The sequence below is a fragment of the Erpetoichthys calabaricus genome, chromosome 8, assembly GCF_900747795.2.
Source record: "Erpetoichthys calabaricus chromosome 8, fErpCal1.3, whole genome shotgun sequence".
Classification (NCBI taxonomy): Eukaryota; Metazoa; Chordata; class Cladistia; order Polypteriformes; family Polypteridae; genus Erpetoichthys; species Erpetoichthys calabaricus.
This window is the reverse complement of record NC_041401.2, coordinates 68,928,943-68,955,285: the sequence shown is the minus strand read 5'-3', so window position 1 is coordinate 68,955,285 and position 26,343 is coordinate 68,928,943. Positions and strand designations below refer to the sequence as shown.

The 26,343-nt window shown below is 39.2% G+C and overlaps 2 protein-coding genes across 7 annotated transcripts in view; both read right to left on the bottom strand.

Moving 5' to 3' along the window:
• LOC114655604 (inositol polyphosphate 5-phosphatase K-like) overlaps window positions 1-3,445 on the bottom strand; it is a 37,490-nt gene extending 34,045 nt beyond the window's left edge. For 2 of the 5 annotated variants that reach the window (XM_051930238.1, XM_028806716.2), the window contains exon 1: window positions 675-764. Coding sequence is in view for 3 of the 5 variants with exons in the window: in XM_051930240.1 (XP_051786200.1) it covers window positions 675-760 (86 nt within the window). In the remaining 2 variants the exon portion in view is untranslated. Of the gene's footprint in view, window positions 1-674; window positions 765-2,699; window positions 2,983-3,250 lie in introns of those variants that run through there. The other 3 variants (XM_051930240.1, XM_051930242.1, XM_051930241.1) reach the window with 3 other exon arrangements.
• A 12,452-nt stretch (window positions 3,446-15,897) lies between these two features.
• The window catches only part of pitpnab (phosphatidylinositol transfer protein, alpha b), a 68,841-nt gene continuing 58,395 nt past the window's right edge, over window positions 15,898-26,343 (bottom strand). For both annotated transcript variants that reach the window (XM_028806721.2, XM_028806722.2), the window contains 5 exons: window positions 25,467-25,544; window positions 24,961-25,071; window positions 20,047-20,169; window positions 19,870-19,918; window positions 15,898-18,778 (listed from right to left, as the gene is read on the bottom strand). In XM_028806721.2, the coding sequence (XP_028662554.1) occupies window positions 19,871-19,918; window positions 20,047-20,169; window positions 24,961-25,071; window positions 25,467-25,544 (360 nt within the window). In that variant the 3' untranslated portion in view covers window positions 15,898-18,778; window position 19,870. The remainder of the gene's footprint in view (window positions 18,779-19,869; window positions 19,919-20,046; window positions 20,170-24,960; window positions 25,072-25,466; window positions 25,545-26,343) is intronic.

Sequence of the window (26,343 nt, the reverse complement as noted above, 5' to 3'; positions counted from 1 at the left end):
TGTGTTCAGGTGACAGTCCTTTTTATACAACGTCTGCTACATCATCACCAATCAATTTAAGATGCAAAAGATATGCCTTAAATATTTTCATAAATAGATGCCAGAATATTATTCCTCCAGGAATGTCAAGAAAGCATGCACAAACCACTAAAAAACAGTACATATTTCTTGTAATACATAATTGCATACACGATTACCCAAGATAGAAGCTGGTACCTTATATAAAGGATTGCATGTTTAAATATGATTTTTTTAACCTCATTACTGCAAAAATGTTGCTAATCTAAATGATCTAAAGATTCACTAAATCAGACAATCAATACTCTTATCATAGAAACAATGAACAGATAATAAAAGTCTTGGGTTGGGTTTACACAGGGCACAGAAAAATCAATTAAGTAAAACACTAAAAACCTACAAGAAGAAAACAACTGCATATATAGCAACGAGCAAATGCTCAAAAATGTTTAAAGAGTCACAAGCTCCATGTCCTTTTGGGTCAGTCTATCTCACAGGTTTTCAAAACATTCAGAACATTGGTTTCAAAAGCAGCACAGCTCAATGAAAGAACCACACGTCATATGTGCCCCTTATCTTGAGTCTTATCTAAGACTCTTGTCATTTTTTTCCTACTTTTGCATCCATCATTCCATAAATACCAAAAAGGCACACACCTGAATTTTCCCTCCTTTGCTGTATGGTAGTTGGACGTTTTGATGGCAAGGGAGGAGAGCCCAGCAGACACTCTGTCTACATCCATGGTACTGTCAAAGGAAAATAAAAAATCAGCTTGGCGTTTGTGTATGTGTTTGCTTTGTTTTATTTCCTGCTATTTCAACATTACTGAGTGAAAATTAACTGGATGGTGCAAAATATGAATACAAATTTACGGTTTATGGAAAAGGTCACATGCACAAATGAGTTCTTCCTTGTGTTGTCCAATCATAAAAGAAAACACAGTGAGTAAAAAGTTCATACTTGGCAGTTGTCAAATTACGAATGCTGAATGATGAAGTTCTAGAACCCAACTCTTTTATCAGTTTCACTGACATTAGTTGAATTGTGCCATTTGAAATTATTTGTTACAATTTTGACAGCCTTTTTCTTGAACATGTACAATACATTCTGCTGGTAATGTGCAATACACTGTTTAGTAATATGTGCAATAATATTTTATGCTTTTAAGCAATAATAATTTGTTTTGGTTACTTGAATACTTAACACTGTATATGGCATCTTGCTAATTTTGTATGATTATTCTGTTTTTATCTTTTATTTTGCATTTATTTATTGTATTGTTATCTATTTGAACCATTTGCCTTTTGGATCTTAAATGCACCTTTGGGGTTGTTACATTTTGTTGTTACACAACGACAATAAAGTGCTTGATTGATTGAATAATTGGCTGATTGCACAGGGAGATTACCTCTATTCTGAATTTAATTCAGCTAATCGCTAACTCTAATCCTATACAAGCATGTTTGCAATGGCTCACACGAATGGGACCAGTCACCTTAAACACAGCTCTGGGGTGGGAAAGATGCTTTCTTTTCCACTTTCACAGTAAATATGGGTTGAAATTATGCATTAATGGTACACATATTATTTACAAAAAAGTGAAATTATAGCAATACATAAAAATATAAATGCAATACAAATATGGATAGCATTATACTTCAGATGAATCACATGAAGTACATTCTTTAAAAAATACTTGCTGAAAAAGGCCTTCATGTCATTCTGTTATGTCATTGCAAAGGTATTTATTATATAACACAGTGAAACACAAATAATTTATGGCAGAAGACTAGCTACTGTAGATCCCTGAAGAGGCACTTTCCTTTGCACAGAACCATTAGAGCTTAACATAATAATTCACTGGTTGTAAGCAAACACAACAGCACATTCATTTTCACATTCCTGATATAAGAATTTTCTTTACTGTTTGCTGCAGTTCTACCAGCATCGCTCACACATCCTACCTACTGAATTATCAATGACTGAATAAAAGGCATCATTAACACTGCTAATGGCAGGGAAAATGTATTTGAGGTAATATTCATAAACAGCTACAATGCTGGCATTACTAATTAATTCACTGATTAAATAATTTGACTTCATCAGAAAAATCTAGGGATAATTTGCTAAACTGCATACATCCTCTTTCAAATTTATGGTGGTTGCTATTTATCAGACCGCTAGACAGTCACAGCAGCACCGAATATAACGCAGGAAACAACCCTAGATGAGATCAGATGCCAGTTAACCACATGACAAACTGATCCACATTTGTCTAAATCAATTTCTTGTCTACGGTTAAGCTAGCATGCACGTCTATGGGATACAAAAGAAAACCACATTCTCTTAGTAAAACATATGCAGAAACGCCGAAATGAACAAAGTTTACCCTGGCGCCATGGGTTAACACGAGCTTCTGCACAGTGCTGCCCCGATTGTAGATCAATATAAATTTAATAATTATTTTTTACCAAAAATCCTGTACAAAACAGAAAGAGCTACTTAAGGTGCGGTTCGTTAGTACATCGCCACACCTGTAAAATTAACAGGGATATTTACAGTATAAAGCATTTGCAGCTTTACAGTATGTTATTAAAACGAAGCTCATAGTACAGTTTTACTGCTATATATATGCGAGGCAATGTTTGAACTACAATATACAGTATGTAAGGAAGACATACCTTTGCAGAGTCCGAAAAAAGAATGAAATCAATGTAATTCAACCTCGCTTTATCCAAATCGGTGTCATGGGCTAAATCTAAATATCATTATAAAGGTTTTTACCACAATGATTAAATGTGGCTCCTATTGCTTATTTCGGCATCGGATTTTTCTAGTCAATGCCTAGAGGACAGATCTGACGTGCCCGGGGATTTCATCTTCTACAGACTGTCATTGCCTTTCACTTCCTTGATTCTGATGCAGCATGTGCAACTCACGATGATATCGCATCGAGCCTGTTAGTTCACGGCCAGACGTCTGACAGCCTCCACTGACGCACAGATCACCTGGAATTTAAGCCAGCACAATTCCCTGCTGTCTGGACTATAACTTATCCTGATTTATTTTATGCATCATTTTTTCTGCCGTACTGCTAAACCCTTCCACCCCATCCTGTTGCGCTACAAACCATCAGCACATAAACGTCAAACTGTGCCACCTTGACCTGTACAGCGGATATGCAATACAAAAAAGAAACCAAAAAATATCTATTTTTTCCGTTCTTTCACACCCATTTTCTGCAGGCCCTGAAGTGGCTTGGAATCTCTCCCGTTGCTTTTACCTTTCTGTCGAAGCCGCGTCCCGCCCAGTGCCAGTTCCGCCAAGTTTCAGGAGACCACAAGGATGCCCAAAGCTGACTCCCTCCCTCCTTGCTCTGTGTTTGTGTAGAGTGACTAGTCACGCCTCTTTCTACTAGCGTCTACAACATAGAGCCTGTTACATAGATCACGCCGCAGTCTCGCGACATCGTCGACTTCCGTTACCCGTCCCGAATGCTACTAAGTAGAGGTACTGCGATGAGCGTAAAGGAGGAGTGGTGTGTGTAGAAATCACATAATATCGTGGGTAACAATAACAAATATAGCAAGTAAGGAACAAACACAGTAAAGGCAGTAGAGCTTCAGTGGTACTACTAGTAGCCACTTCTTGTAATTAAATTCGTATTCTATAATAGAATAGCTGTGTTTCGCAGCCTTTTTTCACGTGTGTCCAAGACGCATATTACTTGCTTCTCAAATAAATTCGAGCTTAAGCCTATATCTATGCATGGTTTTAACTGTAGTTTTCTATTTTGTGAACATTAACACAGTTTAATGAAATTCATTTTTTTGGTTCTACTGAATGATTAAACAGCAGGTAATCTGGTTACTTCACTGTGGTCGCAGTTAGATTTTCAACACTGAAGCAATACGGGCGTGCGTCTGTGTGCCTTAATTGAGAGGTCCCAATATCATGATCAAACTTCCACCTGTCTGCTTATTCATGCTCATGTGAGGCTGTTTAGTTCTTGCTTCGTTTAAGTTTGACATGTCTCTTAGGCAGGTTTTATTTAAATTGAACTAACATGCGTACATATATGTTTGTTGATATCAGCAGGGATCTGAACATCAGTATCTACTGCAGAGAACTGGAAATACAGATTGTTTGGTAGAGGGGTATGCGTTTTTTCTGCAGCCGATTAAAAAAGAAGTACTCCAAAGGATTCAGGATAGAAATCTGAAAACAGTCCGAGATAATATTTATGATACCAATAGCCTCATGTTTACATGATTTAACTGATGTTTCAATAGCATATAACAAAAGTGTGAACTTCCATGTGTGCTTGTATCAGTAGTGATCTGGACAGCACGACTTGCTGGAATGCAGTGAAAATGTGTTGTTTTTTTGTCGCTGAGTAGAATTAAACAGAATCATCCAATGGATATAGGACGCAAGCCTTTAAACTGTCATGTAGATTTATAAGAAGCTTCAAGTGCAAAATTAAGAGATGTGTAAAAATGGCAACTAGTAAAATGCAGTGTTATGTAAAAATGGCAACTGGTAAAATGCAGTGTGTGGTATTTGACTGTCTGAAAGCATATGAAATATGGCAAAAACAATTGGAATGGCATGAGTAATCTAAGAGCAGAAATCAATAGTATCTTTAAGTAGCTCTGTCAGATGGTGTTTTAAAAAGCAAACACATATACAATCTAAAAGGAAAACTCAAAAATGATGGAAAAGAATAATTGATTATGGCCAATGACGCTGAAGCTGCGACAGATAGATAGATAGATAGATAGATAGATAGATAGATAGATAGATAGATAGAACAAACTTTTTTTTGACCCAAGTGGGAAATTTGGCTTTTGACACAAGCTCTTTAAATAAATAAATACATAAGTAGGAAGATAAATATATATATACAATCACCTGAATGACTAAAAAGCAAGAAATTTAGAAATAAAATGTCTAATGCAGTCACAGTCACAGTGAGGCATCATGCAGACGTATTGCTGTTGATATAGAGGACCCCCATTGCATTTCTTGACCCTGCTGAATAATTCATTGGCTGAAAGTCCTCATTGAGTGTATCAGAGAGAGGATGTGCAGCATTGTTCATAATGACACTCAGTTTTGATTTAATTCTCTCCTTTGTTATGACTTTCTTTATACCAACAACAGTACATCTCTATAAGGCCTCACTGAGATGGTGACAACCAAGTCTGAAGTTTTATTTCTAATTTGTTTTGTTTTTTGGTCATATACAGTATATTATATATATATATATATATATATATATATATATATATATATATATATATACACAGTCATATGAAAAAGTTTGGGAATCCCTCTCAGCCTGCATAATAATTTACTCTACTTTCAACAAAAAAAGATAACAGTGGTATGTCTTTCATTTCCTAGGTATATCTGAGTACTGGGGTGTTTTCTGAACAAAGATTTTTAGTGAAGCAGTATTTAGTTGTATGAAATTAAATCAAATGTGAAAAACTGGCTGTGCAAAAATGTGGGTCCCCTTGTAATTTTGCTGATTTGAATGCATGTAACTGCTCAATACTGATTACTTGCAACACCAAATTAGTTGGATTAGCTCGTTAAGCCTTGAACTTCATAGACAGATATGTCCAATCATGAGAAAAGGTATTTAAGGTGGTCAGTTGCAAGTTGTGCTTCCCTTTGACTCTCCTCTGAAGAGTGACAGCATGGGCTCCTCAAAGCAACTCTCAAAAGGTCTGAAAACAAAGATTGTTCAGTATCATGGCTTAGGGGAAGGCTACAAAAAGCTATCTCAGAGGTTTAAACTGTCAGTTTCAACTGTAAGGAATGTAATCAGGAAATGGAAGGCCACAGGCACAGTTGCTATTAAACCCAGCAGGTCTGGCAGGCCAAGAAAAATACAGGAGTGGCATATGCACAGGATTGTGAGAATGGTTACAGATAACCCACAGATCACCTCCAAAGACCTGCAAGAACATCTTGCTGCAGATGGTGTATCTGTACATCGTTCTACAATTCAGCGCAATTTGCACAAAGAACATCTGTATGGCAGGGTGATGAGAAAGAAGCCCTTTCTGCACTCATGCCACAAACAGAGTCACTTGTTGTATGCAAATGCTCTTTTAGACAAGCCAGATTCATTTTGGAACAAAGTGCTTTGGACTGATGAGACAAAAATTGAGTTATTTGGTCATAACAAAAAGTGCTTTGCATGGTGGAAGAAGAACACCGCATTCCAAGAAAAACACCTGCTACCTACTGTCAAATTTGGTGGAGGTTCCATCATGCTGTGGGTCTGTGTGACTAGTTCAGGGACTGGGGCCCTTATTAAAGTCGAGGGTCAGATGAATTCAACCCAGTATCAACAAATTCTTCAGGATAATGTTCAAGCATCAGTCACAAAATTGAAGTTACGCAGGGGTTGGATATTCCAACAAGACAATGACCCAAAACAAAGTTCAAAATCTACAAGGCTATTCATGCAGAGGGAGAAGTACAATGTTCTGGAATGGCCATCACAGTCCCCTGACTTGAATATCATCGAAAATCTATGGGATGATTTGAAGCAGGCTGTCCATGCTTAGCAGCCATCAAATTGAACTGAACTGGAGAGATTTTGTATGGAAGAATGGTCAAAAATACCTCCACATCCAGAATCCAGACACTCATCAAAGGCTATAGGAGACGTCTAGAGGCTGTTATATTTGCAAAAGGAGGTTCAACTAAGTATTGATGTAATATCTTTGTTCCGGTGCCCAAATTTATGCACCTGTCTAATTTTGTTATGATGCATATTGCATATTTTCTTTTAATCCAATGAACTTAATGTCACTGCTGAAATACTACTGTTTCCATAAGGCATGTCATATATTAAAAGGAAGTTGCTACTTTGAAAGCTCAGCCAATGATAAACAAAAATACAAAGAATTAAGAGAGGTTCCCAAACTTTTTCATATGACTGTATATATATATACTGCTCAAAATAATTAAAGGAACACTTTTTAATCAGTGTATAGCATCAAATCAGTGAAACTTCTGGGATGTTGATCTGGTCAGTTAAGTAGCAGAGGGGTTTTTTAATCAGTTTCAGCTGCTTTGATGTTAGTGAAATTAACAGGTGCATTAGAGGGGCAACAAAGAAACAACTCCCAGAACAGGAATGGTTTAACAGGTGGAGGCCACTGACATTTTTCCCTCCTCATTTTTTCTAACTGTTTTCTCACTAGTTTTGCATTTGGCTACGGTCAGTGTCACTAACGGTAACATGAGGTGATACCTGGACCCTACAGAGGTTGCACAGGTAGTCCAACTTCTCCAGGATGGCACATCAATACGTGCCATTGCCAGAAGGTTTGCTGTTTCTCCCAGCACGATCTCAAGGGCATGGAGGAGATTCCAGGAGACAGGCAGTTACTCTAGGAGAGCTGGACAGAGCCGTAGAAGGTCCTTAACCCATCAACAGGACCAGTATCTGCTCCTTTGGGCAAGGAGGAACAGGATGAGCACTGCCACAGCTCTACAAAATTACCTCCAGCAGGCTACTGGTGTGAATGTCTCTGACCAAACAATCAGAAACAGACTTCATGAGGGTGGCCTGAGGGCCTGATGTCTTCTAGTGGGCCCTGTGCTCACTGCCCAGCACTGTGGAGCTTGATTGGCATTTGCCATAGAATACCAGAATTGGCAGGTCCACCACTGGCACCCTGTGCTTTTCACAGATGAGAGCAGGTTCACCTTGAGCACATGTGACAGACGTGAAAGGGTCTGGAGAAGCTGTGGAGAACATTATGCTGCCTGTAAAATCATTCAGCATGACTGGTTTGGTGGTAGGTCAGTGATGGTCTGGGGAGGCATATCCATGGAGGGACACACAGACCTCTACAGGCTAGACAACGGCACCTTCACTGCCATTAGGTATTGGGATGAAATCCTTGGACCCATTGTCAGACCCTATGCTAGAGCAGTGGATCCTGGGTTCCTCCTGGTGCACGACAATGCTAGCCTCATGTGGTGAGAGTATGCAGGCAGTTCCTGGAGGATAAAGGAATTGATACCATTGACTGGCCCCCACACTCACCTGACCTAAATCCAATAGAACACCTCTGGGACATTATGTTTCGGTCCATCTGACACCACCACGTTGCACCTCAGACTTTCCAGGAGCTCAGTGATGCCCTGGTCCAGATCTGGGAGGAGATCCCCCAGGACACCATCCGTCGTCTCATTAGGAGCGTGCCTTGACATTGTCATACAAACTACTGAGTACGATTTTTAGTTGCTGCAATGAAATTTCGGCAAAATGGACTAGCCTGCTGCATCATTTTTTCACTTTGATTTTCGGGGTGTCTTTGAATTCAGCCCGCTGTAGGTTGATAATTTTCATTTCCATCAAACAATGTGGCATCCTTTTCGTTCCTAACACATTACCCAGTCCATATCAGTACAGATATCCAGCAGGATTTTTTCCCCATTAAGATCTGATGTGTTTTCAAAGTGTTCCTTTATTTTTTTTGAGCAGTGTATATATCTCCCTATATTATACAGTGAGGAACATAAGTATTTGAACACCCTGCGATTTTCTCAGGTGTTCAAATACTTATGTGCAGCAGTGCAATACAAAGAAATTCTGTACAAATCATACAATGTGATTTCCTTAATTTTTTTTTACATTCTGTCTCTCACAGTGGGAATGCACCTACAATGTGAATTTCAGACCCCTCCATGATTTCTGAGTGGGAGAACTTGCAAAATCGCAGGGTGTTCAAATACTTATGTTCCTCACTGTATATGAGGTGCATCCCGTTTCACTGACCATCGTTTCTGATGTCTCTGCACCTTGTTTGGTGTCCATCTGTGGTCAATTCAGTTGATTGCTCCTGATTAGGAAAGGCACAGACCTGTCTATAGAAGGTCCAACAGTTGACAATGTGTATCAGAGTAAACACCAAGCCATGATGCTGAAGCACTTACCTGCAGAGCTTAGAGGCAGAATTGTGTTGAGGCACAGATCTGGAGGCTACACAAATATCTGCAGCATTGAAGGTTCCTAACAGCACAGTTATCTTCATAAATAAATGAAAGTTTGGAACATCCAGTACTCTCCCTAAAGCTGACCAAGAACCTGATGGTCACACAAACTGAGCTTCAGAGGAAAAGTGTGGAGATGGGAACAATTTCCAGAAGGGCAACCATCACTTTAAACAGTTGACTGACCGGAGATCTATGAAAGAATGGGCAGACAGAAGCATCTTCTCAGAAAAAGACCCATAGCAGCCCCCTTGGAGTTTACAGAAAGGAACCTGATAGACTATCAAGCTGTGAGAAACAAGATTGTCTAGTCTGATGAAAGCAAGATTAATGTAACGTCTGGAGGGTACCAGGCACTGCTCATTCACCTGTGCAGGACCATTTGAACGCTGAAACATGGTGGTGGCAGTATCATGGTGTGGGCTTGTTTTTCAGTGTTAGGGACTGGATGACTAGTCAGGGGTTGGGGGAAGACTGAAGGGAGCAGAGTGCACAGATACCCTTAATAAATAATGAGTATGGCGTAGAGGTTAAGGATTTGGACTTCAAATCCTGGGGTTGTGGATTCAAATCCCGCTACTGAAACTGTGTGACCATGAGCAAGCCACTTCCATCTGCCTCTGCTCAAACTAAAAAAAATAATAATTTGGATGTGAGTGTCAGTAGGTTTTGCGCCATAGGAACCAAGTTACCCGAATTATTCTATAACATTTCAGTAATTGTTTAGCTCTCTGATGGTGATCTTTATGATCATAAAATAGGTCATTATGATAGCAACCGACAAGAAGAATTCATAATTGCAGAATTACAATATTTGAGGGTTCCTATAGAGTGGCTCTTTCTCTTGCATGACTTGGCTCAAAAACTAATCATCACATCATCATCTCATAACAGACTTAAGTTTTGAGTTTCTTATTTTTCTGTCCAGCCGTTTTAGCTCTAGACTGTCCTCAAGAAACTGTGACACACACACATAGACAGACAGAGATCCATCATCGAGATATCGATGTTTTTAGGGTCCCCTGATACTGAAATGTCAAGATCTGTCAAAAACCAGAGATCAAAATTTTTGATGAATCTAAAGCTTTGACTCCTCCCCCATAGATGACAGGTTATGGTAGGGGAGGCCGCAAGGCAAAAACAGCGAACCGTAACTAATTTTATCTTAAATGTCGTAAGTCACCATAAATAAAAGGGGTCAGTCAAAATAAGCAAATGAAAATGTAAAACTTGCTTCAGAGCACTCTGGATCTCAGACTGGGTCAAAGGTTCACCTTCAACAGAACAAAGATGGCAAGCACAAGCAAAGGCAACACAGGAATGGCTTTGGGGCAACTTTGGGAATGTTCTTGAGTTGTCCAGCCAGCGCTCAGACTGAAACCCATTTGGACGTCTCTGGAGAGACCTAAAATATCTGTGCACATTCAGTCTCCTCCAACCTGACCAAGCTCTAGAGGATCTGCAGAGAATAAGCGTAGAAAATTTAAAATCCAGGTGTGCAAGTCTTGTTGATTTAGACCCAAGAAAACTCAAGCCTGTAATCACTGCCAAACGTGCTTCAACTAAATGCTGAATAAAGGTGTTTAGATATCAATGTGATTTTTTAGTTTTTAATTTTGAATAAATATGCCAACATTTCTAAAGTCCGGTTTTTGCTTTGTCATTCTGGGGTATTGAGTGTTGCTTGATGATGGAACACATTAATTCAAATGATTTTAATGTAAGGCTGCCACATAACATAATGTGAAAAAAGCAAAAGGGTCTTAGTAATTCTGAATCCACTGAATGAGAAAAGAACATGATGGCACTAGTGAGAATGGAATGGGAATAAACTGAGAATTGCTTAAAGTTCTGATTTTTATCAACCAAACCAGTGAGATGTTTGAGAAGAAACGTGCTAGTCAGGTTTATTACCATATTAGGGGATTTTTGGTACGTCGTCACAATAACTAATAAACACCTATTGTTGAGAAATTGCTGTTGACCACATGTTTAATTGTATCTGGAATAATAATAATACAAGGTAGTCGTGCCCATCAAGGACGGGCTGCAGGCAGCTTTTATCAGTGTTGCAGGGTAAAAGTCATTAAGTGCAAAATTATTTGTACCATGATTAAATTTAGTAATAAAATGTTTTTTGTTATTTGTGCCACACGACGAATCGGGATTCGAACCCAGGTGGACAGTAGGTGGTGTTAGGTCCTAACTTTGTTCCGGCATCCGGGATCGAACCACCGACCAAGGGTAGTGTGCACTCTACCACCTGAGCTGTATGGATCTTAGTTCCAAGGCAATAATAAACACTAGCCAACCCGCGGCGTACCATACACCGCATAATCAGGTCGCTTTTTTAATGATTTTTAAGCACAGGGAAAAAATTAACATTTGAAAAATCCGGAGGAGAGGGGAAGGACACCCATTACGCCCCATTCGTCATGCTAGTCTGCTGATTTCTTGTTCAGTAACTTGTGAGTAGTGATGGGCGGGGTGAAGCCTTGAGAAGCATCAACACGTTTGAAGCAATTATGTTGGAAATCGTATAGAAGCTTCGAAGCATTTGACACTCACCTGTCACGTGACACCTTCTGGCCATTTTCATTAACGTTACAGAAACTTATGATACACTTCAATGACGTCTGTTAAAAGTCGTATTGCTTTTATTTTTTCGTAGCTACAGACTGACAACGAAGAGAAGGGTTCGTCAGTAGCTTCTAGTGTCTGATGTCTAAAAAATATAAATATAACTAATGCCGACAGGCAGAATGCACTATACGATAGCAAGAGTTAAACAAAATAAGACGCCTCACCTCATGCATTCCCGGCTCTTTCAATTAGTATTTACTTTTGCACTGTATCATTATAATCGCTTCTATTATTAGTATTATAATTAACCCTGATCTTTTCTTGAGATCACATTTAATAGCCTTAAATGTTTTGTTTGGTCTGTCTTAATTAAAACGGAGTAGACAGAAAATAAAGGTTTATCCCTGTACTTTGCCATGATATAGGTAAGCACATTTGAGAAAGAAAATGTGAAATCCTTAAATCACAGATGTCATTATTCGATCAAGTATTAAAATCTGCAGTGCTTCGAAAGCTCGACACAGTGTCGAAACCTTAGTATAGAACGGCCCATCACTACCTGTGAGTCACGTAGAGTTTTGATTGTTGTTTGTGATTCTGGCCGATTTTTTTGCGTACTGAGTTGTTCAGGAGTCACAGTTGAGAAACAGTTTTTTAATGTCTTTTAAGCACAGGGGAAAAAATGAACATGTGGCCCGGTGCATTGTTTAACTGCCTTGTGGCGGTGTAGTAGTACGGCTGCTTTGCAGTAAGGAGACAGTGGAAGATTGTGGGTTCACTTCCCGGTTCGTCCTGTGTGGATAGCAAATTATCCGCGACAAACAAACTGTTTTACACGCTGCAAACCAATCAGCGACGCTTTTTCAATGTTTTTTAATCCTTCGAGTTGCTAATTAACTAACTAACACCCACCCACTCAGCTTGTGTGAAAAAAATGCGCCCGTTCTTTCATCATTTTGTTGCAGCCTATCAAAGACTTGGTGATCATGTTTTGTAGACTCAATATATATTGGCTTTTCACTCAGCGCGAGGGCGCGCATTCATCTCGGATTATTACATCTTGCTAGACTAATCTGCTACACGGCTGCGTTTGAAAAACCGACTTATCCCGGATGAGTTTCACCGGCATTAATGATTAGGAATCTGGTTGGAACAAAACCCTGCAGCCACAGGGGTTCACCAGGACCGAGTTTGGCAAACACTGCTGAACAGAGACGAAACCGACTCAGGTGAGGAGTGGACAGCAAAGTAGTTGGAGCTATTGATTATTCAGTGTTGTTTGCCTGGGTGTCTGATCTGCTCAACAGGATTATAAATAAAAGGAAAACAATGTGAAGGCAATGTCACAGGTGATCCTGTGGTATAGCAGGTCCACAGCTCCCCTTCAAAAGCCCATTTTTAAATAATCATCGCACTCACAGTGTAGACTCGTGCTTTGGGCATTTCTCCCCTGTGCAGTGTGTGAGTGAGTGAGGAGAGAAAGAGAAAGCCGGTACGTTAGAGTGAGCGAGAGCAGGCTCGAAGGCAATGTGTTCCTGTGGTATAGCGGGTCCATAGCTCACATTGAAAAGGCCAATTTTAATCAGGCGACTGACAGTAGTGGAGTCAGGCACAGAGAAGGTCAGCTGCAGAGAGAGCGTCTCGACTGTTGCAGGGCCTGAAGCAGGTGAGACGCTAATGAAAAAGAGGCACAGGGCTTATTGATTTTTAAAGACTGCTTCCTTCATTGTGTTTTAACTTCAGTTTTAAAGGATTGCGCGGCTCTCTCTTGCGCTGCCTGTGTGTGCCTCTGTCTCTCTGTGGCGCTGCCTCTGTGTGTGTGCGTAGCTCTCTCTCACGCGCTGCCTGTGTGCGCGCTTGTCTCTCTCTCTGGCGTTGCCTCTGTGTGTGTGTGTGCGCGCGGCTCTGTCTCTCGCGCTGCCTCTGTGTGAACCAAGATTCCACTGAGGTTGACTAATGAAAAGTCAACGTAGCTCAGAGCTGCAAGTGGAATGTGACGCAGTCAAACAGAAATGACGGCATGTTTTTCGAGGCGTCGCGTCCGAGTTGGTGGGCGTGACTGTGATTTTTTTCGTCGTATCCAATGGTCTAAGAGTTGGTGGGCGTGGCTCCTTCCTGCGTGCGCCATTGGCGTCTTACTTGTCGGCGGTTTAGTGAATCCACGCCCCTTCCGGCGTGCTTTCCATGGTCGGCTACTTGTCTCCTGGCTTAGTGAATTATATAATCCATGCCCCTACCGGCGTGCTTTCCATGGTCGGCTACTTGTCTCCACGCCCCTTCCGGCGTGCTTTCCATGGTCGGCTACTTGTCTCCTTGCTTAGTGAATTATATATATAGATAATGAAAGTTGTTTCTAGTTTAAGTCATGTATGAAAGTGTTACATGCCATAAAATGAACGACTTATCTTTATCAAAATAAAATTATGAATCATTAACACAATCAATGCATACTTAACGAATACGTAAACTATGTTTATTCAAGTATTTAGAGCACGACAAAGTTGATTGCTGGAAGCAGCTCTTGCAGAGGCTCTTCGACGTGCGTCAGTGTTTCTTCGAAGTTGAGCTTGAATTTCAGATGCATTTGCTCGACTTTCTCGAGTTTGAATGCGATCTTGTTGACGCCTTGAATTTGCATCTTCCTCGTTTTCATGAAGTCTATTTTCTTGTAGTCTTTGTCGCTCTTGCTCTCTTCTTTCGACAATTTCACCTTCAGTTGCATTTAAACGATTCTCTCGTTGTCATAAACGTTCTTGTTCTCTTCTCTCAACAATTTCAACTTGAGTTGCGTTTGACCGACTTTCTTGTTGTCGTTGTCATTCATGTTCACGTCTTTCAGCAACTTCAATTTCAGTGGCAGTAGAACGTTTTTGTTGCAATCGCAGACGCTCAATTTCGTGAACCAATTGTGTTTGTTCTTCCGTGCGGTTGCTTCTGTAAGCTGCAACTCGTTGGCGTTCATTTTGTCTCTGCTGCGAGATTTGAACACTCTTTGCTGCTTGTCGTACTGCACGTCGCCGTTTATTCCACAGTTTTTGTTCTTCAGTAAAAATTCTTTTGGTTTCTTCGTTTTTGGCAATTCTTGAGGTGTAGTTTGAGCACTTGAAATATCCAAAATCTTTTTTTTTTTTTTGCATTTTCGTCTTCTTCAGTCGAGTGACTTCCTTCAGCTTTTCTTTTAATCCTATTGGTCACTCGCTTCCCAGTGCTCCGTTTTTTATTTTGTTGTTGAGGCAAATGTGCAATATTCAAATTGTTTATGGTCTTTTCTTGGGTTTCTTCATCATTAAAATGCAAGCTTGTTTCTTTTTTAGTTGGTTGGTCCAAATTTTTAAAATTCGTAGAATATCAGCCAATCAAAACACTGATGTAAACATACCAACCAATCAACCAACCAACAGACAGACATGCTGAAATATATATATATATAGATGGTTCAGAACATGGATGGAGAGTTAGAGAGAAAATATATAAATACTGCTAACCTTACCTCAGAATTAAACTAATTTTTTAAAAAAAAATTACGAGATCTCTTGCAGCCACGATTCTTATGGGGTCTGTTGTACTCTAATCAATGGAATGCACTTTTCTGTTTTGTGGAGTAGCATGATTGTTTAAAGGCTAGCCAGTTTTGGGCAGCCTCATGGTGCCATGGACGTGAATATCTTGGAAAATAGAAAAAAGACAATGACCATGTTCTCTATACGTATGTTTGAATTTTCTCCCTCCTCTATGGTGTTCTTCCCTCATCTTAATAGATATAGATATTATGTTAATCATCAATTTCTGGTTGGCCTTGTGTGAGTTTATGCGTGGGCCTCGAGAAGAACTGACATATAGCCTAAAGACGTTTCTCGCCCAGTGTCACTGCTGCATAGGCTGCTGCTCCATTTGACCCTGCAATGGATTCATTAGGTTTAGATAGACAGACAGAACTTTATTTGTCCCCAAGAGGAAATTTGGCATTTTACAGAAGCTCTTTAAGTAAATAGGCAGATAGATAAATAAACACATACTTTTGGTCTAAACATACACTGAATAAATACAAAGCAAGAAAATTAAAAGGAAAGAAAAGTTCTGACTTGGCAGTCACAGTATTTCTGTTGGTATAAAGAAGCCCCTGCTGAATAATTTCTTGGTCAGAAGTCCTCAGTGTTGGTGTGTCAGAGAGAGGATGTGCAGCTTTGTTCATAATGGCACTCAGTTTTAATTCTCTCCTTAGTGAGGAATAATGTACAAAAAAAATGAGCTAACATAACTTTCATTATTATTTATTTTTATTCAGCAGGACAATTTAGTTATACAATATCATATATACAATACAGTACATATACAGTCATTATATTAATATTTCTATGCTGGTCCTATAATTACACATTAGTTTACAGAACCTTTTTTCTTTTTCAAAATCTCTATTGATAAACCCGGGGCAGGTTCTAGACAAATACTTTATACCATTTAAATAACTGCTTTAGGGTTGTGCAATGATCAGATTTCATTAAAAACAAGAAAGAAAGAAACACACAAACAAAATATGCTGTGAACTGCAGTCATGGCCCTCATTTTTGCAGCCATCTGAACAGCTAACCTATGAGCCACCACTTGGACGAGGATTAAAATGGAGGAATTTCACTTCCTAGCAGCAAAATGAAGGACTTCAGATGGTGCAGTTATCAGTGAAGGGAAGTCATTTCTAATACAGTAGATATTTGATAAGATGAGGCCCAAAGACATGGTGAGCAGATCACAATTTCTACATTTTTAAGAATGAAATAAAACTATGGGATTCTCCAGGGGGAGGAAAAAAAAAATAATGGAAGACAACTCAAATGCAAAACAATATTAGTAATGCTAGAGAACTAAATGCAATGACAGAATGGGAGCTCTAAGACAAAAAAACAAAACCTCAGACATTCAGGTATAGATTTAGAAGAAAAATAACACATTTTTGCTAGCTTATGACACTCCACCACACACAACTGGATCATAGCTTTTTAAATTTTCAAAACAATAAAAGTAACTATGAGAAATACGCCTGTGGGCTCTGTTAGAGCCCTGGTCTAAATAAGCCAATATGTTGTAGCCTAGATGTTCAGTGATGGCTAAACAATATGCATTTTCTAAACCCTCATCATCCATTACAGGGTCAACAAGTCCAGGGGCACATATTAGTGGCTCAGGGCCAAACACACAGTGTATTTTAAGTTAATGAAAGGGGCTTATCCTTGGTTGTTGTGCCAATAAATCCTACTTTCAGTGAACAGAGTGCTGAACTGCTCCAGGTCCTGGTCTGAAGTGCTGATAAACTATTATGCAAACATTTTGTATTAAGAATATGTCTGCTTATCTGTTTCCCAGCAGTAGGCCACAAGACACTACCATGGTAATAAGATGGCACTGAGCTAAAGTGCAAGGTAGGCTTACATACACGTACATAAACATGTACACTGCCACACAAAGGTCAGCTTTGGACTGGGCCAAAGAAACTCTGCAGTCCTCGCACCCAAGGTACATTTAGGGCTCCTTTTTGGATAAGTACAGCTCTCTGTTTCTTTAAGGAGTGCAACAGGCAAATGTGAAGGACTTTTAAACTGGAAATGATTAATGAGTAAACGCTGACGTCCAAGGAAAGAATTCCAAGATAATTCCAGGACCTCAGATGGAGGGATACCAGTCGGGAGGGATCAGACTTGTAGTAGAAGCCGACCATTGGCCAGCTATAAAAGCGTAGTCTTATACCATAAACACATAACAGTAGCAGCAAGCCTCAGACCAGTCACCAAAGTGCAGACTAGACCCTAAGCAGCAGTGAGGTGGTGGCACTCATGAGTATACTCAAAGTAGCATTAGGACACTGGCCAGACACAAAACTGTATTCAGCTTGAGTAAACACAAAATGGCCACTGGATAGTGATCATTCTGAATGCTGTAGCCAACTGGTGTAAACTCAAACTGGCAGTGAAGCACTGACCCGACATTAAGCTGCAAGTAGTCAGAGAAAATCCAAATTTGCCGAGAGGAAGTGATCAGCTACAAATTCTACAGGCAGCTAGAGGAAACACAAAGTAGTAGAGGTATAGTGACAACACTGCAGCCAGCCTCATAGCATCTGCCTCTGTGCATGTACATGTAACACTCACACTGTACCACAAACATGGAGATGCACAGACACACTCACAAAAATGATTATAGGAGTACAGGGTCATTTCTTTCATCAATATTTGAAAACCATATATAGAACATTTTGTGACAGATTCCATTCCAGTCTCTTGACATGATCATAATGACACAACTTCTCAAATACATAATCTGAAATGTTGAGTCCTAGGAGGTAACGTGTCTTTCTGAGGACCAAACCATGATCCAAATGCCAACATGGATTTGGCTAAGCAGTGGCCTGAAGCCCATATCCTTAGGCATTAGACCACCCTGCCAAACCATCCACACACTCTGGTAAATAGTGGAGAAAGCACCCATTTACTTTGCAGCTCTTGCCAATTGCCACAGCTTGTGTTTCCTGGCTCTTTTATATGACATTTTATTATATTCTACCATGTAAACAGGTCATTTTGTTCAAACTAGCAAGCCATTTTTGGGTTGAGTGGTGTGCCGACAAGAGCAGCTGTGTGTCATGGTGACCTGTTTATCCTTCATTGAAAACAATCACAGAACAAAAAAAAAAAAAAAAAATACACAAACCCAAAAAAAATAATCAAACAATAATCCTTGAATTATATATAATGCTCAATTAAAATATTTAAACTATTTTTTTTTAAAATCAATAAAAATCAAATAAAGCAAACAGTGCTAAGGTCAGCTTGGTCCAAGTAACACACAGAAGATATTCATTATCATTCCAAAATTCATTAGGCTGCTAAAGAGTACTTCAATGTCACCATTATTTTTTTGCTGTCCATTTTGTGCTAAAATGGAGTGTTTATATTAAAAAAGAAAAAACAATTTGTTTTCTAGCTGTTCACGACAATATTTTAGGATATCTAGAAAGATCTACATTGTCTTGATTTTGAGTTGCTGCTTTTGACGCAGTATAATTTTTTTTATTATTATTATTATTATTCCAAGGTGTTCCAGTTAAAATCTGGCTGCACCGCCGCTGGTGTCGAGATCATTGTGTTTTCATACAGATCTAGAAAAGAAACAATGGCACACGTAAAGGACACTTCAGGGAAAGCGATGAAAAGATGGGTGTCATGCAGTGCAATACAATTTAACAGTGTCTATTGTTGGATGTTTGAGTAAGGAAACTGCAACAAATAAGCAATCTTTATTTTATATAGTATGTTTCGTTAGTGAACAAAGGGCTTTGTACAAGTATAAAGGTTAAGTATATGCATTCATTTTATAAACCAGCTTAGACCAAAATAATCTAAGGGCCTAGCTTAGCAAGACACAGACACACAATCAAACCTGAAGGAATTTCGAACGGTCAATCAGTCTAACCCACACATCATTTGGATATGGGAGTTAAACACAAAAAATCCTAGGCAGACACAGGAAGAATGTGAAAACTCTTTGTAGAGAGTTTCACAGCATGGATTTGACTCTAGAGTTGCACGAGAACAGTGTAAAACGACTGCGCTGTCATGTTTACAGCTGCAACACAGAGAGGTTAAATAACTTGGTTATGATCACACAGCGAGTCAGATAGGGCTTGAAATTTTTGAAATTTTAACATTGTGAATTAAGTATCACTGTCTTTCTATTAAGACCAAGGGCAATGCTTAACAATTGTGTAGTAAGGCAATGTAGCTCTGATAAAATCTATGGGTCATTCTAGGAGGGTTTATTTTGAATAAAAACAGTAACACGGGCCCCATGTCCTAATGGTGACCCTCAAAGAAACACTGAACATCCAACCAACTATTACACAATTTGGATGTGCGCATTACCTATTATACAATTTAAACGGGATGATTTTCCACGTGTCCTGGTCAGGTAGCGATGCTGCATCATCTGCCTGTGAAATATAGTCTCCATGTTCATAGCTACACTCATATCACAAGGTGAGCATGGCACCATCCATGTCTCCTCATGTCCCTTACATGGCTGATTTACACAAAATGAGTCCAAGACCTTAGACCCTAGCCGATTTTAACAGAATACAAAAACAAACTCCTTGGCCAATTAAGCTGAAGGAACTCCATTAATTCAAGCAACTCTTCAGCAGGTGAGTAGCAATGTGTCTCATAAAGTTACAGTATAAACAAGTTTACACACCTCAGTCCTCATTAGCTGTCATGCCTTTGACTGGATCCTTCACTCTCATCTGTGTAAACAAAAAAAGCCAAGTAACTACAGAGTTAGCAGCAAGTTATGGTCCATAATAAGGGTGTATAGGAACATCTTCTCTAACAGTGCCCAGACATGCTTTCTTTAACTGTCACGTCACCTCACCTCATCCAACTCTTTCTTGGTTTGGTCCTCCATCCTACGAATGTCCTCCATTGTCAGATCAATCCATCTGTCAATCCAGCAAAAAAGTTGTCGGTGAAAGTTTGTGAAGAGACGCCGCTCTTGCTGTGGACGGCAAATGAGAATTACAAGTTGGAGAGAAGTAAGTTAGGCTTTTATGTGCAATGATGGCTACCTGCTATTATATATTATATATTATATGCTGGATCATTATTATTTATTATTATTATTATTAGCTGGAGAATGTGAATTTCCCATTGGGATTAATAAAGTATCTATCTATCTATCTATCTAATATATATAATATATATGGAGATTCCTAAATATCAATTCATTTTATAATGTGTTCTTTATCAAGGGGTTGCTCAGAACATTGCACAAAGCACCAAAAGCAAAAAAGGAAAAAACAAAAGAAAAATGAAAATCGAACAAAATCAGCATTGGAGGAACAACAACTTCAGTGAGTGTGAAGATTCAGTCTTATATGTGGAAACCTAAAATTCTATAAAGGCTGAGAACTCCTCACTTAGAAGTGTGGTGATAACATCTGCCACATAATCTCACAGGGTTCCAAATACTCATGGTGTCATGAGCAGAGTTCAGCTACTTATATGTTAGTGCCCTCTGGAGTACAAAAGGTGTTGTCTTCACAAGGGGTGAAATGTGCAAAGATGCAGCCCTCTTTTCTGACTTGAAACTCCATCAGCTGATATTGTCACATGTAAAAATCCAAGGATGGCTACTGTTACTGATACATTCACGGTAGCATGTGTGATGTCAAAAAGTATTAGGAGCTCAAAGTTGTTTATACTGCATGCTTACTCTGAACCGCACACACATACAAATCATTGGTGCCTGTGACCCTGTTATACATTTACATATTATGTTGTGAATAAGCAGACAAATACATGAAACATGCATGTAAGCCTAGTAAACTGGCCACCTGGTATATTATGATGAGTGCAGCAGATGTTGTAAGTTATAGAAGAGGGGCAATAAATGTAAAGTAAATTGGACAACATTTATATTCACTTCATAGTACCAATCCATCTTAATGCATTTACCTCCTCAATCCCTAAATTACAATCCAGTCAAACATCTGAGAAAATAAAACCAGGTGTTCAGATTAGAGAACTACGTCTAATTCATAGCTGACATGTTGCATATTGATATGCATGTCGAAACTAAAACAAAACTAGAAATAAATCATTTTATATTAGTCTTTTAGGATAGCTTTTTCCATAAAAGGGTGCCTATTGTTTTTTTCTAAATTCCTAGCATGGGTGGACTTTTCTTGTAATCAAAAGCACTTCTGACAGACAGTAGGCAGGTAAGTGAAAGCACAGAGGTACGGAGGTGAAGGTGTGGTAGAGTTGGTGTCTGTAGATATACAGTGGGGCAAAAAGTATTTAGTCAGCCACCAATTGTGCAAGTTCTCCCACTTAAAAAGATGAGAGAAGCCTGTAATTTTCATCATACGTATACCTCAACTATGAGAGACAAAATGAGAAAAAAAAAATCCAGAAAATCACATGGTCTGATTTTTGAAGAATTTATTTGCAAATTATGGTGGAAAAAAAGTTCATCTCACTACTTTGTTATATACCCTTTGTTGGCAATGACAGAGGTCAAACGTTTTCTGTAAGTCTTCACAAGGTTTTCACACACTGTTGCTGGTATTTTGGCCCATTCCTCCATGCAGATCTCCTCTAGAGCAGTGATGTTTGGGGCTGTTGCTGGGCAACATGGACTTTCAACTCCCTCCAAAAGATTTTCTATGTGGTTGAGATCTGGAGACTGGCTAGGCCACTCCAGGACCTTGAAATGCTTCTTACGAAGCCACTCCTTCATTACCCGGGTGGTGTGTTTGGGATCATTGTCATGCTGAAAGACCCAGTCACATTTCATCTTCAATGCCCTTGCTGATGGAAGGAGGTTTTCACTCAAAATCTGATGATACATGGCCCCATTCATTCTTTCCTTTACACAGATCAGTCGTCCTGGTCCCTTTGCAGAAAAACAGCCCCAAAGCATGATGTTTCCACCCCCATGCTTTACAGTAGGTATGGTGTTATTTGGATGCAACTCAGCATTCTTTCTCCTCCAAACACGACGAGTACAGTTTTTACCAAAAAGTTCTATTTTGGTTTCATCTGACCATATGACATTCTCCCAATCCTCTTCTGGATCATCCAAATGCTCTCTAGCAAACTTCAGACGGGCCTGCACATGTACTGGCTTAAGCAGGGGGACACGTCTGGCACTGCAGGATTTGAGTCCCTGGCGGCGTTGTGTGTTACTGATGGTAGCCTTTGTTACTTTGGTCCCAGCTCTCTGCAGGTCATTCACTAGGTCCCCCCGTGTGGTTCTGGGCTTTTTGCTCACCGTTCTTGTGATCATTTTCACCCCACGGGTTGAGATCCTGCGTGGAGCCCCAGATCGAGGGAGATTATTAGTGGTCTTGTATGTCTTCCATTTTCTAATAATTGCTCCCACAGTTGATTTCTTCACACCAAGCTGCTTATCTATTGCAGATTCAGTCTTCCCAGCCTGGTACAGGTCTACAATTTTGTTTCTGGTGTCCTTTGACAGCACTTTGGTCTTGGCCATAGTGGAGTTTGGAGTGTGACTGTTTGAGGTTGTGGACAGGTGTCTTTTATTTTGATAACGAGTTCAAACAGGTGCCATTAATACAGGTAACGAGTGGAGGACAGAGGAGCCTCTTACAGAAGAAGTTACAGGTCTGTGAGAGCCAGAAATCTTGCTTGTTTGTAGATGAGCAAATACTTATTTTCCACCATAATTTGCAAATAAATTCTTTAAAATCAGACAATGTGATTTTCTGGATTTGTCTCTCATAGTTGAGGTATACCTATGATGAAAATTACAGGCCTCTCTCATCTTTTTAAGTGGGAGAACTTGCACAATTGGTGGCTGACTAAATACTTTTTTGCCCCACTGTAACACAAAGTAGCCTTCTAAGCAGATGGTACAGAAGTACAACACATGGAAAACAAAATTAAAACCTTTTTCTATCTGTCCCTTATAGTAATCCTGATACTTTCAGGGCTATTACCTGTAGTGCTTAGTTTAGATATAAACAGCCCAGTGCTCATATTTATCAAGCATCTCAGAATTACTGCTAGGAAGTGCAATAAAAGTATCAGTAGGATAAGAATTTGTCATACTTCACAGTAGGACACAAGAAGTAGTTATGAGGCATCCTACTCCTACTCTCACTCAGCATGGAGCGGTAGGACATGTTTAAGAATGAATGACATCACATTTTATGGCATCCCGAGATGCAAACTGGCATCATGATTATGTTTTGTAGTTTCTTGATACTAACGTTATGGCTTCACTACAAATAATAATCATTATCACCATCAAAGTAGTAAAACAGGGTAAAGAAGGAGAAGAAGGAGGAAAACATAATAAGGTAGGATTTGGTGGTAAGCTGTACATAAATATTGTCACTTCGCAACAACATCAAGAATAAAACTGTAGTGATGCACTGAGATGGAAAGACTATGAAACACAAAGAATGAAATTAAAGCCCTGTAAAGGGCACATTTATTTAACAATGAATGCTTACAGACGAACTCCCTGAAGAATGACTTTCCTACTGATTAGGCCATGGGAAATACTTTATAAAATAACACAGTTACCAAAATTAGCCACAGCTATTCCTGTGCTGTTTCTGAGGTATACCGAGTATATCATGGAGATAGTTACAGTGCAGGGTGGAAAAAGCAAGTGAACCTTTAGGCTCTAAGCTACCGAATGGCCTACTCTGGTCAAAGCTTTTTTTTTTTTTTTTAAATCCTTTTTGACACACTCTAGCTTCTTAGGCAGTAGAACGCACTTCCAGCAATTTTATGCATCATTTAGTTGCATGTGAACACAAAGTTGCAAAATTAAAAATAGTGTTTTCCCATTAGGATACACTCCGGTCACATGCCAAATACAAATACATTCATCCAGTAGAGGACAGTAAAAACACAGCCTCTCTATTTGACTGCTATGATGGAGTGTGGCAGTCAGTAGTCTGAATATTTAATAAAAACAAAAAAAAATGGCTTTAACCCAGGCTTTAATTTGTTCATACCCACAACACTGGACTGAAGGTTAAATCAGAGTATCTCTGAACTTGGTGATCCAAATAAAAACCCACATAATAAAAAAACATTTCTTTTCAAATCAACCACATTCCTAATTATTTATTTTTCTAGTCTTAACCAACTGTAGGTAAAAACTGAAAAGTAGTTCTAAACGCTAAACCAGACTCAATAATTAATGCCTTACAGATTATTTGCAAAACAATGGAGCCAGTCTCTCTACAAGTGATGAGACTGAGGACCACTGCCTTAAATTAAATAAAACAAAGCAGATTAACTGCTACAATACATTCACCAAAACCAGGAGCGACTTTCAAAAGATAAATAACTTGTATACAGACCAGTGTTTAATGTTAGTTAAATTTTAATAATCACCTAATTTTAAAATAGTATATATTTATGTTAAAATAACAGACACCAGGACCTAGTGTTAATTTCAGAATTTATTACTAAATACTACTCATGACCCAGTGTCTAACAGTATTCAAAAACTTAACAAATGCCCTATAATTAACAAATCTGGAAAGCAATAAATAATTTATAGGAATTACTTACTTATGGGCAACAAGTATATGAACCATACTCTAATACTAAACACGTGAGACAGCCGAAAGTAAGGGTCACATGTTGCACAGACACAGAAACTGGTGCAGAGTATCAAATAATAAGCATTGCCCAATGCCGGCTATACACAACAAGGAGTTGCTGGCTTCTCTATTCAATGGCTCGAGAGCTCTTTCACTTTTCATTTACTTCAGACCTTAGAGGTTCTGCTCACCTTCTGTATGAAGCTCTCTACCTTATTCTGAATGCCCCACCATTTGAACTTGATTGTGACCAGCTTGTAGGCACACATATGAGGACAATCAGTCTTCTGTGGCAGTTCTTTCTGTGTTTAGACAAAAAAACATATGTTACCTTCGTCTTAAGTAACAAATTAATACAAAGCTCAGTGAAGTTACTTCAAAGCAAATTTCACTTTTGTATAACCTGGCATTTCTGATCTACAGTATGCAGACTCTAAAAGCACATCAAAGGAAAAACATTTTAAACTACAAAGAGCACAGCTTCTTCACAGCAGCAGGGACCTTACTGGTCAGTATTTGAAGATTTGAACATCTCCACATGTCTAAGCACACCAGTTTCCTCTCACAAACCAAACATTAATTAACTAACTCTAAATTAATATAAGTGTATGAGTGAGAAGGCTCTGAAGATGAACTGGAAACCTATCCTATTCAAATGAGTGAATTCCAAATCTGAATAGCAGTTCACTAGTTTTACCTTCCAATCTGGACCTAGAGGGCCACGGCCAGTTTTTACAGATTTGTACTTTGCTGGATCCTCTTCAGGCTTATAATCCTGTAAACAACAAAGAGTAGCAAACAGGACGGTGTTATTCAATATTCTGTAAGGTACATGACCATCCTTGAGGGGTTAAACAGGCAAGACAAATGCCCTCTGGAGTGGGTGTGTAATGGGATTGCATTTGTTTTGCTTTCATTCGTGAGTCTCTACATCATTCCTTATGGTCTCTGCATATTTAAGCCTTTTTTGTGAAAATGCAATTAGAAACTGAGTATGTATGTGTGGGTACACCTATTGGACCTGCCATGCACCTCTGAATATCACCACATAGGCTCTTTCAATGTGTTTAATACCCCCCCAGAGACAAGAGGGGGCATTGTTGATAACATTCTCTTCTCCTCCTCTCCCTGAAGCACTGAGAAACCACCCAGTGAAATCACTGGGCTCAGCCCTTCAAGTTCACCAGCTATTAAGAAACCCAGCTGCCCAGAAGGACGTGGCTTTTATGACCACAGCAACCAAATCTATTGCTTTGCACTGAGCTTGAGGGCAAGAAGTTTATTTGCCAAGAGGCGTTTCAGTTAATTAAACAGGACAACCTGGCTAGCATCCCAACTTTTACCATTGCTTGACCTGTCATTCCCATACACAGCCACACAGGTTTATAAAATAAATAGATAAACACTCCTTTATCAATCAAACAAGTAATCATTATTTTTTCTAGTGCCTTACTAGAATATACCATTAAGAGGCACTTTGCAAAATAATACATTATCAGCCTAACAGACATATCGCAAAACTTTCTCCAAAAAAACCAAATAAATTTAAATAAAAAAAGGCAAAAAATAGAAAT